This window comes from Oncorhynchus keta, chromosome 19, assembly GCF_023373465.1.
Source record: "Oncorhynchus keta strain PuntledgeMale-10-30-2019 chromosome 19, Oket_V2, whole genome shotgun sequence".
NCBI classification, from domain to species: domain Eukaryota; kingdom Metazoa; phylum Chordata; class Actinopteri; order Salmoniformes; family Salmonidae; genus Oncorhynchus; species Oncorhynchus keta.
The window spans coordinates 77,864,552-77,885,282 of NC_068439.1; the positions used below are offsets into that span (position 1 = coordinate 77,864,552).

General features: G+C 43.9%; 1 protein-coding gene across 3 annotated transcripts in view; it reads left to right on the top strand.

Annotated features, from left to right (window-relative positions):
• Nucleotides 1–20,731, top strand: part of LOC118374826 (ryanodine receptor 3-like) — a 251,864-nt gene that overhangs the window by 30,123 nt on the left and 201,010 nt on the right. For 2 of the 3 annotated variants that reach the window (XM_052471367.1, XM_052471368.1), the window contains exons 3-4: nt 12,511–12,615; nt 14,092–14,112. In XM_052471367.1, the coding sequence (XP_052327327.1) occupies nt 12,511–12,615; nt 14,092–14,112 (126 nt within the window). The remainder of the gene's footprint in view (nt 1–12,510; nt 12,616–14,091; nt 14,113–20,731) is intronic. The other variant, XM_052471369.1, reaches the window with a different exon arrangement.

The following is a 20,731-nucleotide window of genomic DNA, read 5'->3' on the forward strand; positions in this document are numbered from 1 at the left end:
GTGAAGCATGGTGGTGGCAGCATCATGCTGTTGGGATGTTTTTCAACGACAGGTAGTGGGACACTAGTCAGGATTGAGGCAAAGATGAACGGAGCAAAGTACAAAGAAATCCACGATGAAAACCTGCTCCATAGCGCTGTTACGGACCTCAGACTGGAGCGAAGGTTCACCTTCCAAGAGGAGAACAACCCTAAGCACATCGCCAAAACAACGCAGGAGTGGCTTCAGGACAAGTCTCTGAATATCTTAGAGTGGACTGGACTTGAACCCAATTGAGTATCTCTGGAGAGACCTGAAAATAGCTATGCAGCAACGCTCCCCATCCAACCTGACAGCGCTTGAGAGGATATTCATAGAAGGATGGGAGAAACTCCCCAAATACAGGTGTTCCAAGCTAGTAGCATCATACCCAAGAAGAAGTGATGCTGTAATCGTAGCCAAAGGTGCTTCAACAAAGTACTGAGTAAAGGGTATAAATATTTATCTAAATGTGATATTTAAGTTTTATTTTATTTTTATAAATTAGCAAACATTTCTAAAAAAATGTTTTTGCTTTGTCATTATGGTGTATTGTGTGTAGATTGAGGGGGGGGGGGGAAATGATTTAATACATTTTAGAATAAGGCTGAAACGTAACAAAATGTGGAAAAGGGGGTCTGAATTACCTTCCGAAGGCACTGTATACATAGTCACACCCGAATACTTTGTAGAAGCACCTTTGGCAGCGATTACAGTAGTGAGTGTTTCTAAGAGCTTTTCACATCTGGATTGTGCGATATTTACCTATTATTATTTTCTAAATTCTCCAAGCTCTGTCAAATTGGTTGTTGATCATTGCTAGACAACCATTCCAGGCCTTGCCATAAATTTTCAAGTAGATTTAAATCAAAGCTGTAACTCGGCCACTCAGAAACATTCACTTTCTTCTTGGTAAACAACTCCAGTGTGAATGTGGCCTTGTGTTGTAGGTTATTGTCCTGCTGAAAGGTAAATTCATCTCCCAGTTTCTGGTGGAAAGCACACAGAACCAGGTTTTCCTCTAGGATTTTGCCTGAGGTTAGCTCCATTCCGTTTCTTCTATATCCTGATAAAACTCCACAGTCCTTAATAATGACAAGCATACCCATAACAGGATGCAGCCACCGCTATGCTTGAAAATATGGAGAGCGGTACTCAGTAATATGTTATATTGGATTTTCCCCCAATATAACACTTTGTGTTCAGGACACGCAGTTAATTGCTGTGCCACCGTTTTAGCAGTATTACTTTAGAGCCTTGTTTCAAACAGGATGGAGAGAGAGCTGCAGTGGATAGCTGCCTTCTTTTAACTGATCTTAGCTTTTTTTTTGCACATAATATTTCCGGGCATCATTTCCTATGACCAAAAACAGCTTCTGGACATCAGAAGAGCGATCACTAATCTCGATTATGAATGAAGACTTCTACTTCATTGAGGCGGCAGCTGTGGATGTACTGCTCATTCCAGACCAGGCCATAATCCCCGATACTTGAAAACGGAAGAGGCAGCTGTGGATGTACTGCTCATTCCAGACCAGGCCATAATCCCCGGTACTTGAAAACGGAAGAGGCAGCTGTGGATGTACTGCTCATTCCAGACCAGGCCATAATCCCCGGTACTTGAAAACGGAAGAGGCGGTGGATGTACGCAAACCAGGCCAGGTTAAATCGGAAAACGGTGTGGAACTCCATTCCAGACCAGCAAATAAACTGACTCTACCTCCGTTCTATTGGGAAAGGCAGCTGTGGAATCACTGGAGAATAAACTGGTACTTGAAAACAAGAGGCGGCGCAAAAGAGGTTAACGAGACTACAAGCAAATCCTATCAACGGGACGTGAAGAACTGTAATATCCTGTGCTTTTCGGAGTCGTGGCTAAACAAGGACATGGATAATATACATCTAGCTGGTTTTAACTATCATACTGTATCTTAGTCCCCTCCTGTACTTCCTGTACACCCACAACAGTGTGGCCGTGCACGACTCCAACACCATCATTAAGTTCACTGACTACACAGTGGTGGTAGGCCTGATCACTGAAGACAATGAGACAGCCTATAGGGAGGAGGTGAGAGACCTGGCAGTGTGGTGACAGGACAATCAACCACTTCCTCAACTTCTGCAAAACAGAGGAGCTGATCATGGACGACAGGAAACGACCGCTACCACATCGATGGGGCTGTAATGGAGCGGGTACGAGAGTGTCAAGTTCCTCCACATCACTAAGGAATGATCATGACCCACACACAACAACACAGTCGTGAAGAGGGCACAACAACATTTCTTTCCCCTCAGGAGGCTGAAAAGATTTGACTGGGTCCTCAGATCCTCAAAAAGTTTTACAGCTGCACCATTGAGAGCATCTTGAATGGCTGCATCACCTCTTGGTATGGCAACTGCATGGTGTCCATCCGCAAGGCGCTGCAGACTGTAGTGCGTACGGCCCAGTACATCACTGGGGCAAAAGCGTCCGGCCATCCAGGATCTCTATACCAGGCGGTGTCAGAGGAAGACCCTAAAAATTGTCAAAGACTCCAGCCGCCCAAGTCATAGACTGTTCTCTCTGCTACCCCACGTCAAGCAGTACCGATGCCTCAAGTCTGGAACCAATAGGGCCCTGAACAGCTTCTACCCCCAAGCCATAAGACTACTAAATAGTCCAGGTAGCTATTGTTTAACTATTTAACTATCTGCATTGACCCTTATTGCACTAACTATTTTTGACTCATTACATACGCTGCTGTTTATTATCGATCCTGTTGCCTAGTTACTTTATCCCTACCTTTATCCCTACCTTTATCCCTACCTTTATCCCTACCTTTATCCCTACCTTTATCCCTACCTTTATCCCTACCTTTATCCCGACCTTTATCCCTACCTTTATCCCTACCTTTATCCCTACCTTTATCCCTACCTTTATCCCTACCTTTGTGTACACATCTACCTCAATTACCTCCTGCACATGGACTCAGTACTGGTACGCAGTGTATATAGCCAAGTTATCATTACTCATTGTGTATTTATTGTATATAGACAAGTTATGATTAAGAAGCATTTCACTGTTAGTCTACAACTGTTGTTTACAAAGCATGTGACAAATAACATTTGATTTAAAAAAAAAATTAAATGCCCTGAATGTAAAATAATGTTTTCGGTTCCCTGAACCGGTTCCAACCCCTGGGCAGCAGTCAGTCATTATATTAAATGAAATGGTAATACAAAACAGTTCAGTAGATAGAGAACACTGGCTATGATTAACAGTTCAGTAGATAGAGAACACTGGCTATGATTAACAGTTCAGTAGATAGAGAACACCGGCTATGATTAACAGTTCAGTAGATAGAGAACACTGGCTATGATTAACAGTTCAGTAGATAGAGAACACCGGCTATGATTAACAGTTCAGTAGATAGAGAACACCGGCTATGATTAACAGTTCAGTAGATAGAGAACACCGGCTATGATTAACAGTTCAGTAGATAGAGAACACCGGCTATGATTAACAGTTCAGTAGATAGAGAACACTGGCTATGATTAACAGTTCAGTAGATAGAGAACACCGGCTATGATTAACAGTTCAGTAGATAGAGAACACCGGCTATGATTAACAGTTCAGTAGATAGAGAACACCGGCTATGATTAACAGTTCAGTAGGTAGAGAACACCGGCTATTGTCAACAGTTCAGTAGATAGAGAACACCGGCTATGATTAACAGTTCAGTAGATAGAGAACACCGGCTATGATTAACAGTTCAGTAGATAGAGAACACCGGCTATGATTAACAGTTCAGTAGATAGAGAACACCGGCTATGATTAACAGTTCAGTAGATAGAGAACACCGGCTATGATTAACAGTTCAGTAGATAGAGAACACCGGCTATGATTAACAGTTCAGTAGATAGAGAACACTGGCTATGATTAACAGTTCAGTAGATAGAGAACACCGGCTATGATTAACAGTTCAGTAGATAGAGAACACCGGCTATGATTAACAGTTCAGTAGATAGAGAACACCGGCTATGATTAACAGTTCAGTAGATAGAGAACACCGGCTATGATTAACAGTTCAGTAGATAGAGAACACCGGCTATGATTAACAGTTCAGTAGATAGAGAACACCGGCTATTGTCAACAGTTCAGTAGATAGAGAACACTGGCTATGATTAACAGTTCAGTAGATAGAGAACACCGGCTATTGTCAACAGTTCAGTAGATAGAGAACACTGGCTATGATTAACAGTTCAGTAGATAGAGAACACCGGCTATTGTCAACAGTTCAGTAGATAGAGAACACCGGCTATGATTAACAGTTCAGTAGATAGAGAACACCGGCTATGATTAACAGTTCAGTAGATAGAGAACACCGGCTATGATTAACAGTTCAGTAGATAGAGAACACTGGCTATGATTAACAGTTCAGTAGATAGAGAACACCGGCTATGATTAACAGTTCAGTAGATAGAGAACACCGGCTATTGTCAACAGTTCAGTAGATAGAGAACACCGGCTATTGTCAACAGTTCAGTAGATAGAGAACACTGGCTATGATTAACAGTTCAGTAGATAGAGAACACGGCTATGATTAACAGTTCAGTAGATAGAGAACACCGGCTATTGTCAACAGTTCAGTAGATAGAGAACACCGGCTATGATTAACAGTTCAGTAGATAGAGAACACCGGCTATGATTAACAGTTCAGTAGATAGAGAACACTGGCTATGATTAACAGTTCAGTAGATAGAGAACACTGGCTATGATTAACAGTTCAGTAGATAGAGAACACCGGCTATGATTAACAGTTCAGTAGATAGAGAACACCGGCTATGATTAACAGTTCAGTAGATAGAGAACACCGGCTATGATTAACAGTTCAGTAGATAGAGAACACTGGCTATGATTAACAGTTCAGTAGATAGAGAACACCGGCTATGATTAACAGTTCAGTAGATAGAGAACACTGGCTATGATTAACAGTTCAGTAGATAGAGAACACCGGCTATGATTAACAGTTCAGTAGATAGAGAACACTGGCTATGATTAACAGTTCAGTAGATAGAGAACACTGGCTATGATTAACAGTTCAGTAGATAGAGAACACCGGCTATGATTAACAGTTCAGTAGATAGAGAACACTGGCTATGATTAACAGTTCAGTAGATAGAGAACACCGGCTATGATTAACAGTTCAGTAGATAGAGAACACTGGCTATGATTAACAGTTCAGTAGATAGAGAACACCGGCTATGATTAACAGTTCAGTAGATAGAGAACACCGGCTATTGTCAACAGTTCAGTAGATAGAGAACACCGGCTATGATTAACAGTTCAGTAGATAGAGAACACCGGCTATGATTAACAGTTCAGTAGATAGAGAACACCGGCTATGATTAACAGTTCAGTAGATAGAGAACACCGGCTATGATTAACAGTTCAGTAGATAGAGAACACCGGCTATGATTAACAGTTCAGTAGATAGAGAACACTGGCTATGATTAACAGTTCAGTAGATAGAGAACACCGGCTATGATTAACAGTTCAGTAGATAGAGAACACCGGCTATGATTAACAGTTCAGTAGATAGAGAACACCGGCTATGATTAACAGTTCAGTAGATAGAGAACACCGGCTATGATTAACAGTTCAGTAGATAGAGGACACTGGCTATTGTCAACAGTTCAGTAGATAAAGGACGCCGGCTATGATTAACAGTTCAGTAGATAGAGGACGCCGGCTATGATTAACAGTTCAGTAGATAGAGAACACCGGCTATGATTAACAGTTCAGTAGATAGAGAACACCGGCTATGATTAACAGTTCAGTAGATAGAGAACACTGGCTATGATCAACAGTTCAGTAGATAGAGAACACCGGCTATGATTAACAGTTCAGTAGATAGAGAACACTGGCTATGATTAACAGTTCAGTAGATAGAGAACACCGGCTATGATTAACAGTTCAGTAGATAGAGAACACCGGCTATGCTATGATTAACAGTTCAGTAGATAGAGGATACCGGCTATGATTAACAGTTCAGTAGATAGAGAACACCGGCTATTGTCAACAGTTCAGTAGATAGAGAACACTGGCTATGATTAACAGTTCAGTAGATAGAGAACACCGGCTATGATTAACAGTTCAGTAGATAGAGAACACCGGCTATGATTAACAGTTCAGTAGATAGAGAACACCGGCTATGATTAACAGTTCAGTAGATAGAGAACACCGGCTATGATTAACAGTTCAGTAGATAGAGAACACCGGCTATTGTCAACAGTTCAGTAGATAGAGAACACCGGCTATTGTCAACAGTTCAGTAGATAGAGAACACTGGCTATGATTAACAGTTCAGTAGATAGAGAACACCGGCTATGATTAACAGTTCAGTAGATAGAGAACACCGGCTATGATTAACAGTTCAGTAGATAGAGAACACCGGCTATTGTCAACAGTTCAGTAGATAGAGAACACTGGCTATGATTAACAGTTCAGTAGATAGAGAACACCGGCTATTGTCAACAGTTCAGTAGATAGAGAACACCGGCTATGATTAACAGTTCAGTAGATAGAGAACACTGGCTATGATTAACAGTTCAGTAGATAGAGAACACCGGCTATGATTAACAGTTCAGTAGATAGAGGACACTGGCTATTGTCAACAGTTCAGTAGATAAAGGACGCCGGCTATGATTAACAGTTCAGTAGATAGAGGATACTTTGATTAACAGTTCAGTAGAAAGAACACCGCTATTGTCAACAGTTCAGTAGATAGTTTGATTAACAGTTCAGTAGATAGAGAACACAACTATGATTAACAGTTCAGTAGATAGAGAACACTGGCTATGATTAACAGTTCAGTAGATCACCGGCTATGATTAACAGTTCAGTAGATAGAGAACACCTGTATGATTAACAGTTCAGTAGATAGAGAACACCGGCTATGATTAACAGTTCAGTAGATAGAGAACACCGGCTATGATTAACAGTTCAGTAGATAGAGAACACCGTATGATTAACAGTTCAGTAGATAGAGAACACTGGCTATGATTAACAGTTCAGTAGATAGAGAACACCGTGTGTCAACAGTTCAGTAGATAGAGGACACTGGCTATGATTAACAGTTCAGTAGATTGAGAACACCGTATTGTCAACAGTTCAGTAGATAAATCGCCGTCTGATTAACAGTTCCTAGACTGTCCTATGATTAACTGTTCAGTCATCACACATGCCAGTTCAGTAGATAAAGGACCTGATTAACAGTTCAGTAGATAGAGGACCGCTTGATTAACAGTTCAGTCTTTGTCTTTGCCATGGGAAAGATCAGTTTGAGTTCTACTGTTTTTCATCATATAATTCATATAGTTCTGTCTGGCCCCTGTCTCGGTCCTTCCCACCAATCAGACCACCTGTATGTGTGTGTTTATGTGGTGTGTGTGTGTGTGTGTGTGTGCGTGTGCGTGTGCGTGTGTGTGTGCGTGTGTGTCTGTGATTAACACGTGATTGACTGTGCCATAGTCATAGCAAATCTGTCTGCCCTTCCTGACTGTCCTATATATCTGTGTCATCACACATGCCTTCTAGCCTGGCAGGAGACCGCTTGTTAAATCGGCTTTGTCTTTTCTGAGTTGTCTGGGTCTCTGTCTGTGTCTCTGTCAGGGTCTCTGTCTGGGTGTCTGTCAGGGTGTCTGTCAGGGTCTCTGTCAGGGTGTCTGTCAGGGTCTCTGTCTGTGTCTCTGTCAGGGTCTCTGTCCGGGTCTCTGTCTGGGTCTGTCTGGGTCTCTGTCTGGGCCTCCATTAAAGGAATAGCTCTCCCGGAAACATAGCTTTAATGAAAGGAGATTCACAGTCTGGCACCCATCTTGACTCATATAATACATTTGATGTTGTTGCTCACCACAAAAATGTATTCACTTGGATATACAAGAAGCACCTTCTCTCTAAGTACAGTATTGGATAACTCCCTGATCCTCCCTCACCTTCATAATAATGACAGAGAGCTCTACTGTGGTAGGAAGCATTGATAAACTAACCAGTGTGTGAGGAATGGGGAGTGATTGGTAGACTAGCCAGCGTGTGAGGACTGATTGGTAGACTAGCCTGTGTGTGAGGACGGATTGGTAGACTAGCCTGTGTGTGAGGACTGATTAGTAGACTAGCCTCTGTGTGAGGACTGGGGAGTGATTGGTAGACTATATGTATTTATAAAGCCCTTCTTACATCAGCTGATATCTCAAAGTGCTGTACAGAAACCCAGCCTAAAACGCCAAACAGCAAGCAATACAGGTGTAGAAGCATGGTGGCTAAAAACTCCCTAGAAAGGCCAAAACCTAGGAAGAAACCTAGAGAGGAACCAGGCTATGAGGGGTGGCCAGTCCTCTTCTGGCTGTGCCGGGTGGAGATTATAACAGAACATGGCCAAGATGTTCAAATGTTCATAAATGACCAGCATGGTCAAATAATAATAATCACAGGCAGAACAGTTGAAACTGGAGCAGCAGCACGGCCAGGTGGACTGGGGACAGCAAGGAGTCATCATGCCAGGTAGTCCTGAGACAAGAGAAGTACTCCAGATATAACAAACTGACCCTAGCCCCCGACACATAAACTACTGCAGCATAAATAGTGGAGGCTGAGACAGGAGGGGTCAGGAGACAATGTGGCCCCATCCGATGATACCCCCGGACAGGGTCAAACAGGAAGGATATAACTCCACCCACTTTGCCAAAGCACAGCCCCCACACCACTAGAGGGATATCTTCAACCACCAACTTACCATCCTGAGACAAGGCCGAGTATAACCCACAAAGATCTCCGCCACGGCACAACCCAAGGGGGGGGGACAAGAAGAAGAACCCAGACAAGAAGATCACAGCAGTGACTCAACCCACTCAAGTGACGCACCCCTCCTAGGGACGGCATGAAAGAGCACCAGTAAGCCAGTGACTCAGCCCCTGTAATAGGGTTAGAGGCAGAGAATCCCAGTGGAAAGAGGGGAACCGGCCAGGCTGAGACAGCAAGGGCGGTTCGTTGCTCCAGAGCCTTTCCGTTCACCTTCACACTCCTGGGCCAGATTTCACTCAATCATTTGACCCACTTAAGAGATGAGTCTTCAGTAAAGACTTAAAGGTTGCTACCGAGTTTGCGTCTCTCACATGGTTAGGCAGACCATTCCATAAAAATGGAGCTCTATAGGAGAAAGCCCTGCCTCCAGCTGTTTGCTTTGAAATTCTAGGGACAATTAGGAGGCCTGCGTCTTGTGACCGTAGCGTACGTGTAGGTATGTACGGCAGCACAAAATCAAAGAGATAGGAGCAAGCCCATGTAATACTTTTGTAGGTTAGCAGTAAAACCTTGAAATCAGCCCTTGCCTTGACAGGAAGCCAGTGTAGGGAGGTTAGCACTGGAGTAATATGATCAAATGTTTTGGTTCTAGTCAGGATTCTAGCAGTCGTATTTAGCACTAACTGAAGTTTATTTAGTGCTTTATCCGGGTAGCTGGAAAGTAGAGCATTGCAGTAGTCTAACCTGGAAGTGACAAAAGCATGGATTCATTTTTGACCAGAAAGTCCAGGTGTTATCGAGTTACAGGTGTTATCGTCACAGTGATCTCAGGTGTTGACACCTCGCTTCCATGGATACAACTGGCTCTGTGCCTCTCAGTTCCTCCAGTTTTTGTGTGTTAGTTGCGGGCCAAAATGTTGATTTTGCTGCAATAATGACATTTTGCATAGCAATTTACAATGATTTGATCAAATTCGTTTTACGAAAATGCGCTGACGAGTGGAAAATGTATATGCTGTAGAAGTGCAGTGATTGGTTAAAATCACAAGCTCTCTTTTTGTAGTGCTGTGATCACTATATTCAGTAATATTGGGATGATTTTACTGCTTCAACAGTGCAGTGAATGGTTAAAATCACAAGCTCTCTTTTTGTAGTGCTGTGATCACTATATTCAGTAATATTGGGATGATTTGACTGCTTCAACAGTGCAGTGAATGGTTAAAATCACAAGCTCTCTTTTTGTAGTGCTGTGATCACTATATTCAGTAATATTGGGATGATTTGACTGCTTCAACAGTGCAGTGATTGGTTAAAATCACAAGCTCTCTTTTGTAGTGCTGTGATCACTATATTCAGTAATATTGGGATAATTTTACTGTTTCAACAGTGCAGTGAATGGTTAAAATCACACGCTCTCTTTTTGTAGTGCTGTGATCACTATATTCAGTAATATTGGGATGATTTTACTGTTTCAACAGTGCAGTGAATGGTTAAAATCACACGCTCTCTTTTTGTAGTGCTGTGATCACTATATTCAGTAATATTGGGATGATTTGACTGTTTCAACAGTGCAGTGAATGGTTAAAATCACACGCTCTCTTTTTTTTGTAGTGCTGTGAATCACTAAATTCAGTAATATTGGGATGATTTGCTAACGATCAGGTGTGGAAACACAGAGCTGACCTCGGATCAGTGGTTAGAGGCAACGTACTCTTTTAGAAAAGGAATATATTTCAGTTCAAATGGGAGGTAACACTACACCGCATAGGAAGAAGAACCAGGTCTGTTAAATAGATTAATTTATATCTACAAGGTTGTACAATGTTACCCTTTAGTTTTACCTATAACTACAGTAAGCAGACCTCTGTTGCCAATGTTATGAAACTTTAAAGACTGGGCTTCTCATGGTGTTATGAAACTTTAAAGACTGGGCTTCTCATGGTGCTATGAAACATTAAAGACTGGGCTTCTCATGGTGCTATGAAACATTAAAGACTGGGCTTCTCATGGTGCTATGAAACATTAAAGACTGGGCTTCTCATGGTGCTATGAAACATTAAAGACTGGGCTTCTCATGGTGCTATGAAACATTAAAGACTGGGCTTCTCATGGTGCTATGCAACTTTAAAGACTGGGCTTCTCATGGTGTTATGAAACATTAAAGACTAGGCTTCTCATGGTGTTATGAAACATTAAAGACTAGGCTTCTCATGGTGCTATGAAACATTAAAGACCGGGCTTCTCATGGTGCTATGAAACATTAAAGACTAGGCTTCTCATGGTGCTATGAAACATTAAAGACTGGGCTTCTCATGGTGCTATGAAACATTAAAGACTGGGCTTCTCATGGTGCTATGAAACATTAAAGACTGGGCTTCTCATGGTGCTATGAAACATTAAAGACTGGGCTTCTCATGGTGCTATGAAACATTAAAGACTGGGCTTCTCATGGTGCTATGAAACATTAAAGACTGGGCTTCTCATGGTGCTATGAAACATTAAAGACTGGGCTTCTCATGGTGCTATGAAACATTAAAGACTGGGCTTCTCATGGTGCTATGAAACATTAAAGACTGGGCTTCTCATGGTGCTATGAAACATTAAAGACTGGGCTTCTCATGGTGCTATGATAGTTTAACCACCATGACAATATTCAGCTTATATTTAATTTCAGAATTGAAGGGTTTGGTTAGGTAAGGGGGAAATGAGTTATAAAACAAAATTATTCAATTAGATTCGTTATATTATGTTGATTCCCATCCAAGCATCTGCTGTTGTAGAAGTTTGTTTGTCAAACATTGATGGTGCCGCTGGGGTATCAAAGCAATGTATGTCAGTCCATTAATTTAAATGTATTTATATCATGGTCAAATTTCATCTGCCATTTTAAGCCTCTTGTAATTGAGACCTAATGCAAGTCATCAGATCTCTCGTCTAATAGAGTGTTTACTGCTATTTATATTTATCTTTGCTAAGATTGGAATTTTTCCTCCCTCCCTCCCATCTCCCTCCCTCCCGCCTCCCTCCCATATCCCTCCCTCCCTCCCATATCCCTCCCTCCCTCCCCCTCCCTCCCTCCCTCCCTCCCTCCCTCCCTCCCTCCCTCCCTCCCTCCCCCTCCCTCCCTCCCTCCCTCCCCCTCCCTCCCTCCCTCCCTCCCATCTCCCACCTCCTTCCCTCTCGCCTGCCTCCCTCCCTCTCCGTCTCCCTCCCTCCCACCTCCCTACCTTGCATCTCCCTCCCACCTCCCTTCCTACCATCTCCCTCCCCCCATCTCCCATCCTCCCACCTGCCTCCCTCCCATCTCCCTCCTTCCCATCTCCCTCCCTCCTTCTCATCTCCCTCCCATCTCCCTTCTTCCCTCCTTCTAATCTCCCTCCCATCTCCCTCTCTCCCATCTCCCTCCCTCCTTCTCATCTCCCTCCCATCTCCCTCTCTCCCGTCCCCTCCCATCCCTCCCCTCCCATCTCCCTCCCATCTCCCTCCCTCCCATCTCCCTCCCCCATCTCCCTCCCTCCTTCTCATCTCCCTCTCCTCCCATCTCCCTCCCTCCCATCTCCCTCCCTCTCTCCCATCTCCCTCCCTCCTTCTCATCTCCCTCCCATCTCCCTCTCTCCCATCTCCCTCCCTCCTTCTCATCTCCCTCCCATCTCCCTCTCTCCCTCCCTCCCACCTCCCTCCCACCTCCCTCCCTCCCTCTGTCCTTCCTGCAGTATGTTCCTCCTGACCTGTGTATCTGCTGTTTCATCCTGGAGCAGTCCCTGTCTGTCCGGGCCCTGCAGGAGATGTTGGCTCACACGGTGCCTAACAACGAAGGGGTGAGTATTGCTGCATTACCTGTGTACATAATCACTGTATAGCCTACCCGTTATATTTACATTACCTGTACTCATTATCCCTGTATAATCAGTACACATCAGACCTTGGTCGAAGAAATAAGTGAACTACGTTTAGGATTTGTAAAGTATTTGAAAGTATATGACACAGCGGTCTTTGTAAACATGTCATTTTACAATACAGTGTAAATGGTTTCAATAGAAAGGAAATAATCGAAAAACAAACTAATCCTGTTGCTGACTCATGGCTTCTGGTTAAAGACGATATGCCAAGGAGATTCACTGTAGAAGAAATGTATTTAATAAGAGATCAAGAACAGAGGATGATCGTCGTCTGTTTTCTCCTTGTTTGACTTCAAGATAAGACGTGACGATACGTCTTCTACGGTAGTGTCCTCTCTCGCTGGGTCATTCTACATAACCGTTCTCTCCCCCTAGACCCCGTGTCATAATGAAGGCCAAGTGCCCACTCTAAGTGCATCCAGAAAGAGTTTTCTCCCCTCTTCTCTGCTCTGCCTACTTGATTTACAATGCCCCGATCAAAGGGAATGGTACCCTCCCTCCCTCTATCCAACCCTCCCTCTATCCCTCCCTCCATCTATCCAACCCTCCCTCTATCGCTCCCTCTATCCAACCCTCCCTCTATCCAACTCTCCATCCCTCTTTCCCTCTGTCTCTCTCACTCTCACTCTCTCTCTCTCTCTCGCTCTCGCTCTCTCGCGCTCTCTCTCTCTCTCTCGCCCAGCTCAGCTCAGCTCAGCTCAGCTACATGCCACTGGCATGCTTATTTCTTAGTTGGTGTGTGTAATCATAAATAAGGAGATGGACACTTAGATACTTATGAGTGCCCCAGTGTGTCCCCCACTGCAATGAAACACTTCACTAGCTGCAAACTTTTTGAAGGTATTCCAGGTTATGTTCTTTTATCAAACACATTCTCTCCAACAGAACAGATTCAGGTTTCATTTGATTGATTAGGCTAGTGTGTTGAGAGATATTGAATTGATAATTGAACACATTAGAATTGAATTGCTTTTAGTTATCTTAGCTAGTTTTATTTAGCTTAGCTCTCCTCACTGCTTCTGGGTTGCCGCACGATCAGATCAAGTGTCAAGTTTGTATCCATTTTACTGCGATGAAGTAACTGTTTCAATTGAGGTGATAAGATGAGAATCAGCTGATCGCTTGGCAACTCAGGATCAGAGATGAGAACGTCAGCCTGGCCCTGGACTAAAAAAGCAGTTGCTATGGAGATCAAGGCTTTTAATCGGGGTCCGGGAAACGGGCCCTTCACGTTCACACACAACATGTGTTTTTATGTTTTTGCTGATTCACCCCATATGCAAATGAAATGGAGACTCATTCTCAGTCTCTAGATTTCTTTTTTTGACATTATTGACTGCCATAACTCCATGTAATATTGTTTCCTTCATCTGTATGTCTGTTTAACGCTGCTAGAAAGCGGACCATGAACAGTGGGTATGTTAATTTGTTACTTTCTTTAGTTGGCATGAAGGCTCACCTCTACTGACCCCTAACTATTAGCGAAAGAATGATCTCACTTTCGCCACTTTCACTTCAAAGTGTTGCCTATTTTGAGATTGTTATTGTGCATAGTCACTATAGTCATTCACAATAGATTATACCCCTCCTTCAATAGATTGGTTGATAAATCAAACATAAATGCAATATTTCGAAGGCTAGATGTGTGTAAATATCTTATGAAAGATTTATATATATATATATATTCATATATATAAAAATATTTTATGTTTTTATATATATATATATATATATTTTTTATTTATACATATTTATTAGATTTTATATCTAATTATCGGTGATAGAAATTGAGTGAATCCTGGTAGTAGCATAAATTATCAGACATTCTTACCCTCTTTAAATATGTACTTACCAGAAAGTCACACTGACAATTAGGAAATACATTTTTATTTCTCATATTTCAGATTCTGATCATTTTATTCCATTCAGCTTTTGATGCGTAGATTTGCCTTAACGCCTTAATGACCTTAAGGAAGTCGTCACTGACACAGACTTTAGACTATCCCCTGTAACATCACTGATGTATGGCAATCTTGAAATAGACATCCCACTGGTTCCTACCTTCACCTTGTGCACATGATTCAAATGATTTCAATCCTTTGCTTGGCGCCCCCAAGACCACACTTTGTGCATGTGTGTAACCATTTTCAAGTGAAAGTGCTAACTAGTTTTCTAATCTGCTTCAGCCAGTATTTTAGCTAACCCACTTACTGCTTAGTGATAGGGAAAAAATCCCCTTCAATAAAAATCTACACCTTTAAAAAAAAAAACTAGACAGAGAGTAGTTGTATGTTTTTATGTAAGCTGTCATGGACAGACATACGTAACATAACTGTATAGCTGACGCAATTATGCAAGATTTTACTTCTGGGTTTCTGAAATGATGTGTTATGGAAAATACATACTTTGTGTTAATCCTTTACTTTCAGAAAAAAAAATGTTACTTTAGCCATACTATCAAGACTTTAGGGAATCAACAAGAAACCTAGTTGGTGGGACAATGCTCACCGACTGTGGATGTAGTGTTTTTTTGAGTTTGTGGTTTTCCTTCCTCTGTTTTGTAGCTAACAGTCTCATTTCAAGACTAACAGAAATAAAAGAGGAAATGTTCTGGAATTGGCTTTGATTCCAGAAGCTTCTTCACACAATGATTCCAGAAGCTTCACACAATGATTCCGGAAGCTTCACACAATGATTCCAGAAGCTTCACACAATGATTCCGGAAGCTTCACACAATGATTCTGGAAGCTTCACACAATGATTCCAGAAGCTTCACACAATGATTCCGGAAGCTTCACACAATGATTCCAGAAGCTTCACACAATGATTCCAGAAGCTTCACACAATGATTCCAGAAGCTTCACACAATGATTCCAGAAGCTTCACACAATGATTCCGGAAGCTTCGCACAATGCTGTAGAACCAAGCTGGAATAGTTTAGGAATTTGTGAACCAACACAGGGATTATCCATCTATTCTACAGTGTACATCTTCATATTGCTCTTAGTAGAATACTGGATACATTGATATAAACGACACCAACATAAACTATGTTCATTGAAGTGTATTCCAAACAATGGAATACAATCTCCCCATCCATTACTGTGATCATTTGAACAGTAATGTTTGGCAATAAACAGTGCCCTGCAAATGTATCCAGACCTCTTGGATATCTTCACATTTTAAAATGGATTTACTTGTAATTTTTGTTGTTAATAATCTACACAAAATTCTCTGTAATGTCAAAGTGAAAGAACATTTATTTATTGTATTTCATTTTGTAATGTATTTTTATATCTAATATATAGTCATTGCATAAGTATTCAGCTCTGAGTCAATACATGTTAGAAACACCTTCGGCATCGATTACAGCTGTGAGTCTTTCTGGGTAAGTCTCTAAGAGTGATTACAGCTGTGAGTCTTTCTGGGTAAGTCCCTAAGAGTGATTACAGCTGTGAGTCTTTCTGGGTAAGTCTCTAAGAGTGATTACAGCTGTGAGTCTTTCTGGGTAAGTCTCTAAGAGTGATTACAGCTGAGTCTTTCTCGGTAAGTCTCTAAGAGTGATTACAGCTGTGAGTCTTTCTGGGTAAGTCTCTAAGAGTGATTACAGCTGTGAGTCTTTCTGGGTAAGTCTCTAAGAGTGATTACAGCTGTGAGTCTTTCTGGGTAAGTCTCTAAGAGTGATTACAGCTGTGAGTCTTCCTGGGTAAGTCTCTAAGAGTGATTACAGCTGTGAGTCTTTCTGGGTAAGTCTCTAAGAGTGATTACAGCTGTGAGTCTTAAATCCATTTTAATTCCACTTTGTAACACAAAAAAAATGTGAAGAAAAGCCAAGGGGTATGAATAAGGCACTGTATATGGACGCTGGCAAACATATTTCAGCCAGTAGCAAATGAATCTGGCATGAACCTCCCTCTCTTCTCTTCTCCTTGAAAAGTCATTACCAGACCAACTTCCTGTGGTCTGACTGGTCATTCTCTATGAGATGATTAGATTAGAACCAGATATGAAGTGAACATTAAAAGTGAATTACTTACAGTAATCACAGACCAGCCATTGTTGTGCAGCACTGGCAGCCTGTGAGAAGCTTGGCAAGCAGCCAGCACTTCATTCTTGTAAAACCAAGCTGGCAGGAGAAAGCTCAGTGAGAGAAGAGATACCCCCCTCCCTTCACGCACACGCACACACACATATGGACATGCTCACGCACAATCTCTCACGCTCTCTTATACATGCACAATCCCCCTCCCCCTCCCACACACACCATCGCCATACTCCCTGCAGAAGCTCAGACAGAATGATATTAGAGTGGGAGGGGCGTTGCCAGTTGCTGTGCCACACAGCCAAAGGTCACAGTTCACAGTGATGATGTGTCAGCATGGCAGGAGGCCTGAAATACAGCCCCCCCCCCCCCTTCCTCTCTCTTTCTCTCTCTGTCTCTCTCTTTCTCTGGGGGGCTGAAGGACTGGGGGTTTGGAGTCTGGGGGCTGAGAGGCTGAGGGGACTGGGGGACTGGGGGGTTTGGAGTCTGGGGGACTGAGAGACTGAGGGGACTGGAGGACTGGGGGTTTGGAGTCTGGGGGGCTGAGGAGACTGGGGGACTGGGGGGTTTGGAGTCTGGGGGACAGAGAGACTGAGGGGACTGGAGGACTGGGGATTTGGAGTCTGGGGGGCTGAGAGGCTGAGGGGACTGGGGGACTGGGGGTTTGGAGTCTGGGGGACTGAGAGGTAGATAGGACTGTAGTATTGGGGGTCTGTAGGACGGGGTTTGGAGTCTGGGGGACTGAGAGACTGAGGGGACTGGAGGGCTGGGAGGTTGGAGTCTGTGGAGCTGAGGGGTGGAGAAGACTGGAGGGCTGGGAGGTTGGAGTCTGTGGAGCTGAGGGGTGGAGAAGACTGGAGGGCTGGGAGGTTGGAGTCTGTGGAGCTGAGGGGTGGAGAGGACTGGAGGGCTGGGAGGTTGGAGTCTGTGGAGCTGAGGGGTGGAGAAGACTGGAGGGCTGGGAGGTTGGAGTCTGTGGAGCTGAGGGGTGGAGAAGACTGGAGGGCTGGGAGGTTGGAGTCTGTGGAGCTGAGGGGTGGAGAAGACTGGAGGGCTGGGAGGTTGGAGTCTGTGGAGCTGAGGGGTGGAGAAGACTGGAGGGCTGGGAGGTTGGAGTCTGTGGAGCTGAGGGGTGGAGAAGACTTGGCGTTTGGAATCTGAGGCACTGAGGGTCGAATAATCAAACCTTCTCGTAGTGTGGCTTTCCCCTCTCCATTCATCAAACCTTCTCGTAGTGTGGCTTTCCCCTCTCCATTCATCAAACCTTCTCGTAGTGTGGCTTTCCCCTCTCCATTCATCAAACCTTCTCGTAGTGTGGCTTTCCCCTCTCCATTCATCAAACCTTCTCGTAGTGTGGCTTTCCCCTCTCCATTCAGGGCAGATCAGTGTAGATGAACGAATGGAGATGAGGAGAGGAAGCTACGTTAGACGACTGAGATGTAGTCGTCAGTCTCTAAACTCCGGTGTTGTTTCTCTCCCTCCCTCCTCTCTTCTCGTTGAGGGGTTTAGGGGCTTCATGGATCGACCTTGGAATTCTCTTCCCTACCAGATGAACTGTAGACACCCAAGCACAAATTGTTCCTGTAGACTGTAGTATATATATTTCACTGTACGGTCTACAGCTGTTGTATTCAGCGCATGTGACAAATCAAATTTGATTTGTCACATGCGCTGAATAAAACAGCTGTAGATCGTACAGTGAAATGCTTACTTAAAAACCCATAACCAACAATGCTTTAAGAAGTTAAGAAATTGTTTTTACTGAAGTGTTAAGTAAAAAATAGATAAGTAGAAAATAGAAATTAAAATTAACAAATAATTAAACAGCAGCAGTAAAATAACAATAGTGAGGCTTTATACAGGGGGTACCGGTACAGAGTCAATGTGGAGGCTATATACAGGGGGTACCGGTACAGAGTCAATGTGGAGACTATATACAGGTGGTACCAGTACAGAGTCAATGTGGAGGCTATATACAGGGGGTACCGGTACAGAGTCAATGTGGAGGCTATATACAGGGGGTACCGGTACAGAGTCAATGTGGAGGCTATATACAGGGGGTACCGGTACAGAGTCAATGTGGAGGCTATATACAGGGGGTACCGGTACAGAGTCAATGTGGAGGCTATATACAGGGGGTACCGGTACAGAGTCAATGTGGAGGCTATATACAGGGGGTACCGGTACAGAGTCAATGTGGAGGCTTTATACAGGGGGTACCGGTACAGAGTCAATGTGGAGGCTTTATACAGGGGGTACTGGTGCAGAGTCAATGTGGAGGCTTTATACAGGGGGTACTGGTACAGAGTCAATGTGGAGGCTATATAAAGGGGGTACCGGTACAGAGTCAATGTGGAGGCTTTATACAGGGGGTACCGGTACAGAGTCAATGTGGAGACTATATACAGGGGGTACCGGTACAGTCAATGTGGAGGCTATATACAGGGGGTACCGGTACAGAGTCAGTGTGGAGGCTATATACAGGGGGTACCGGTACAGAGTCAATGTGGAGGCTATATACAGGGGGTACCGGTACAGAGTCAATGTGGAGGCTATATACAGGGGGTACCGGTACAGTCAATGTGGAGGCTATATACAGGGGGTACCGGTACAGAGTCAGTGTGGAGGCTATATACAAGGGGCTATATACAGGGGGTACCGGTACAGAGTCAATGTGGAGGCTATATACAGGGGGTACCGGTACAGAGTCAATGTATACAGGGGGTAGGCTTTATACAGGGGGTACCGGTACAGAGTCAATGTGGAGGCTATATACAGGGGGTACCGGTACAGAGTCAATGTGGAGGCTTTATACAGGGGGTACCGGTACAGAGTCAATGTGGAGGCTATATACAGGGGTACCAGTACAGAGTCAATGTGGAGGCTATATACAGGGTGGAGGCTATATACAGGGGGTACCGGTACAGAGTCAATGTGGAGGCTATATACAGGGGGTACCGGTACAGAGTCAATGTGGAGGCTATATACAGGGGGTACCGGTACAGAGTCAATGTGGAGGCTATATACAGGGTGTACCGGTACAGAGTCAATGTGGAGGCTATATACAGGGGGTACCGGTACAGAGTCAATGTGGAGGCTATATACAGGGGGTACCGGTACAGAGTCAATGTGGAGGCTATATACAGGGTGTACCGGTACAGAGTCAATGTGGAGGCTATATACAGGGGGTACCGGTACAGAGTCAATGTGTAGGCTATATACAGGGGGTACCGGTACAGAGTCAATGTGGAGGCTATATACAGGGGGTACCGGTACAGAGTCAATGTGGAGGCTATATACAGGGGGTACCGGTACAGAGTCAATGTGGAGGCTATATACAGGGTGTACCGGTACAGGGTCAATGTGGAGGCTAAATACAGGGTGTACCGGTACAGGGTCCATGTGGAGGCTAAATACAGGGGGTACCGGTATGTACATGTAGGTTCAGTTAAAGTGACTATGCATAGATTATAAACAGAGAGTAGCAGCGTAAAAGAGGGGTCTGAGTAGCCCTTTGATTAGATGTTCAGGAGTCTTACGGCTTGGGAGTAGAAGCTGTTTAGAAGCCCTTTGGACCTTGATTTGGCGCTCCTTTATCGCTTGCTGTGCGGTAGCAGAGAGAACAGTCTATGACTAGGGGGGCTGGAGTCTTTGATATTTTTTAATGGTCTTCCTCTGACACCGCCTGATATAGAGGTCCTGGATGGCAGGAAGCTTGTCCCCAGTTATGGACTTGTACTTATGTACTGGTTATAGTTATAGTCATGTACTTGCGGTCGAAGGCCGAGCAGATGCCATACCAGGCAGTGATGCAACCAGGATGGTGCAGCTGTAGAACCTTTTGAGGACCTGAGGACCCATGCCAAATCTTTTCAGTCTCCTGAGGGGGAATAGGTTTTGTCGTGCCCTCTTCACAACTGTCTTAGTGTGTTTGGACCATGATAGTTTGTTGGGGATGTGGACACCAAGGAATTTGAAGCTCTCAACCTGTTC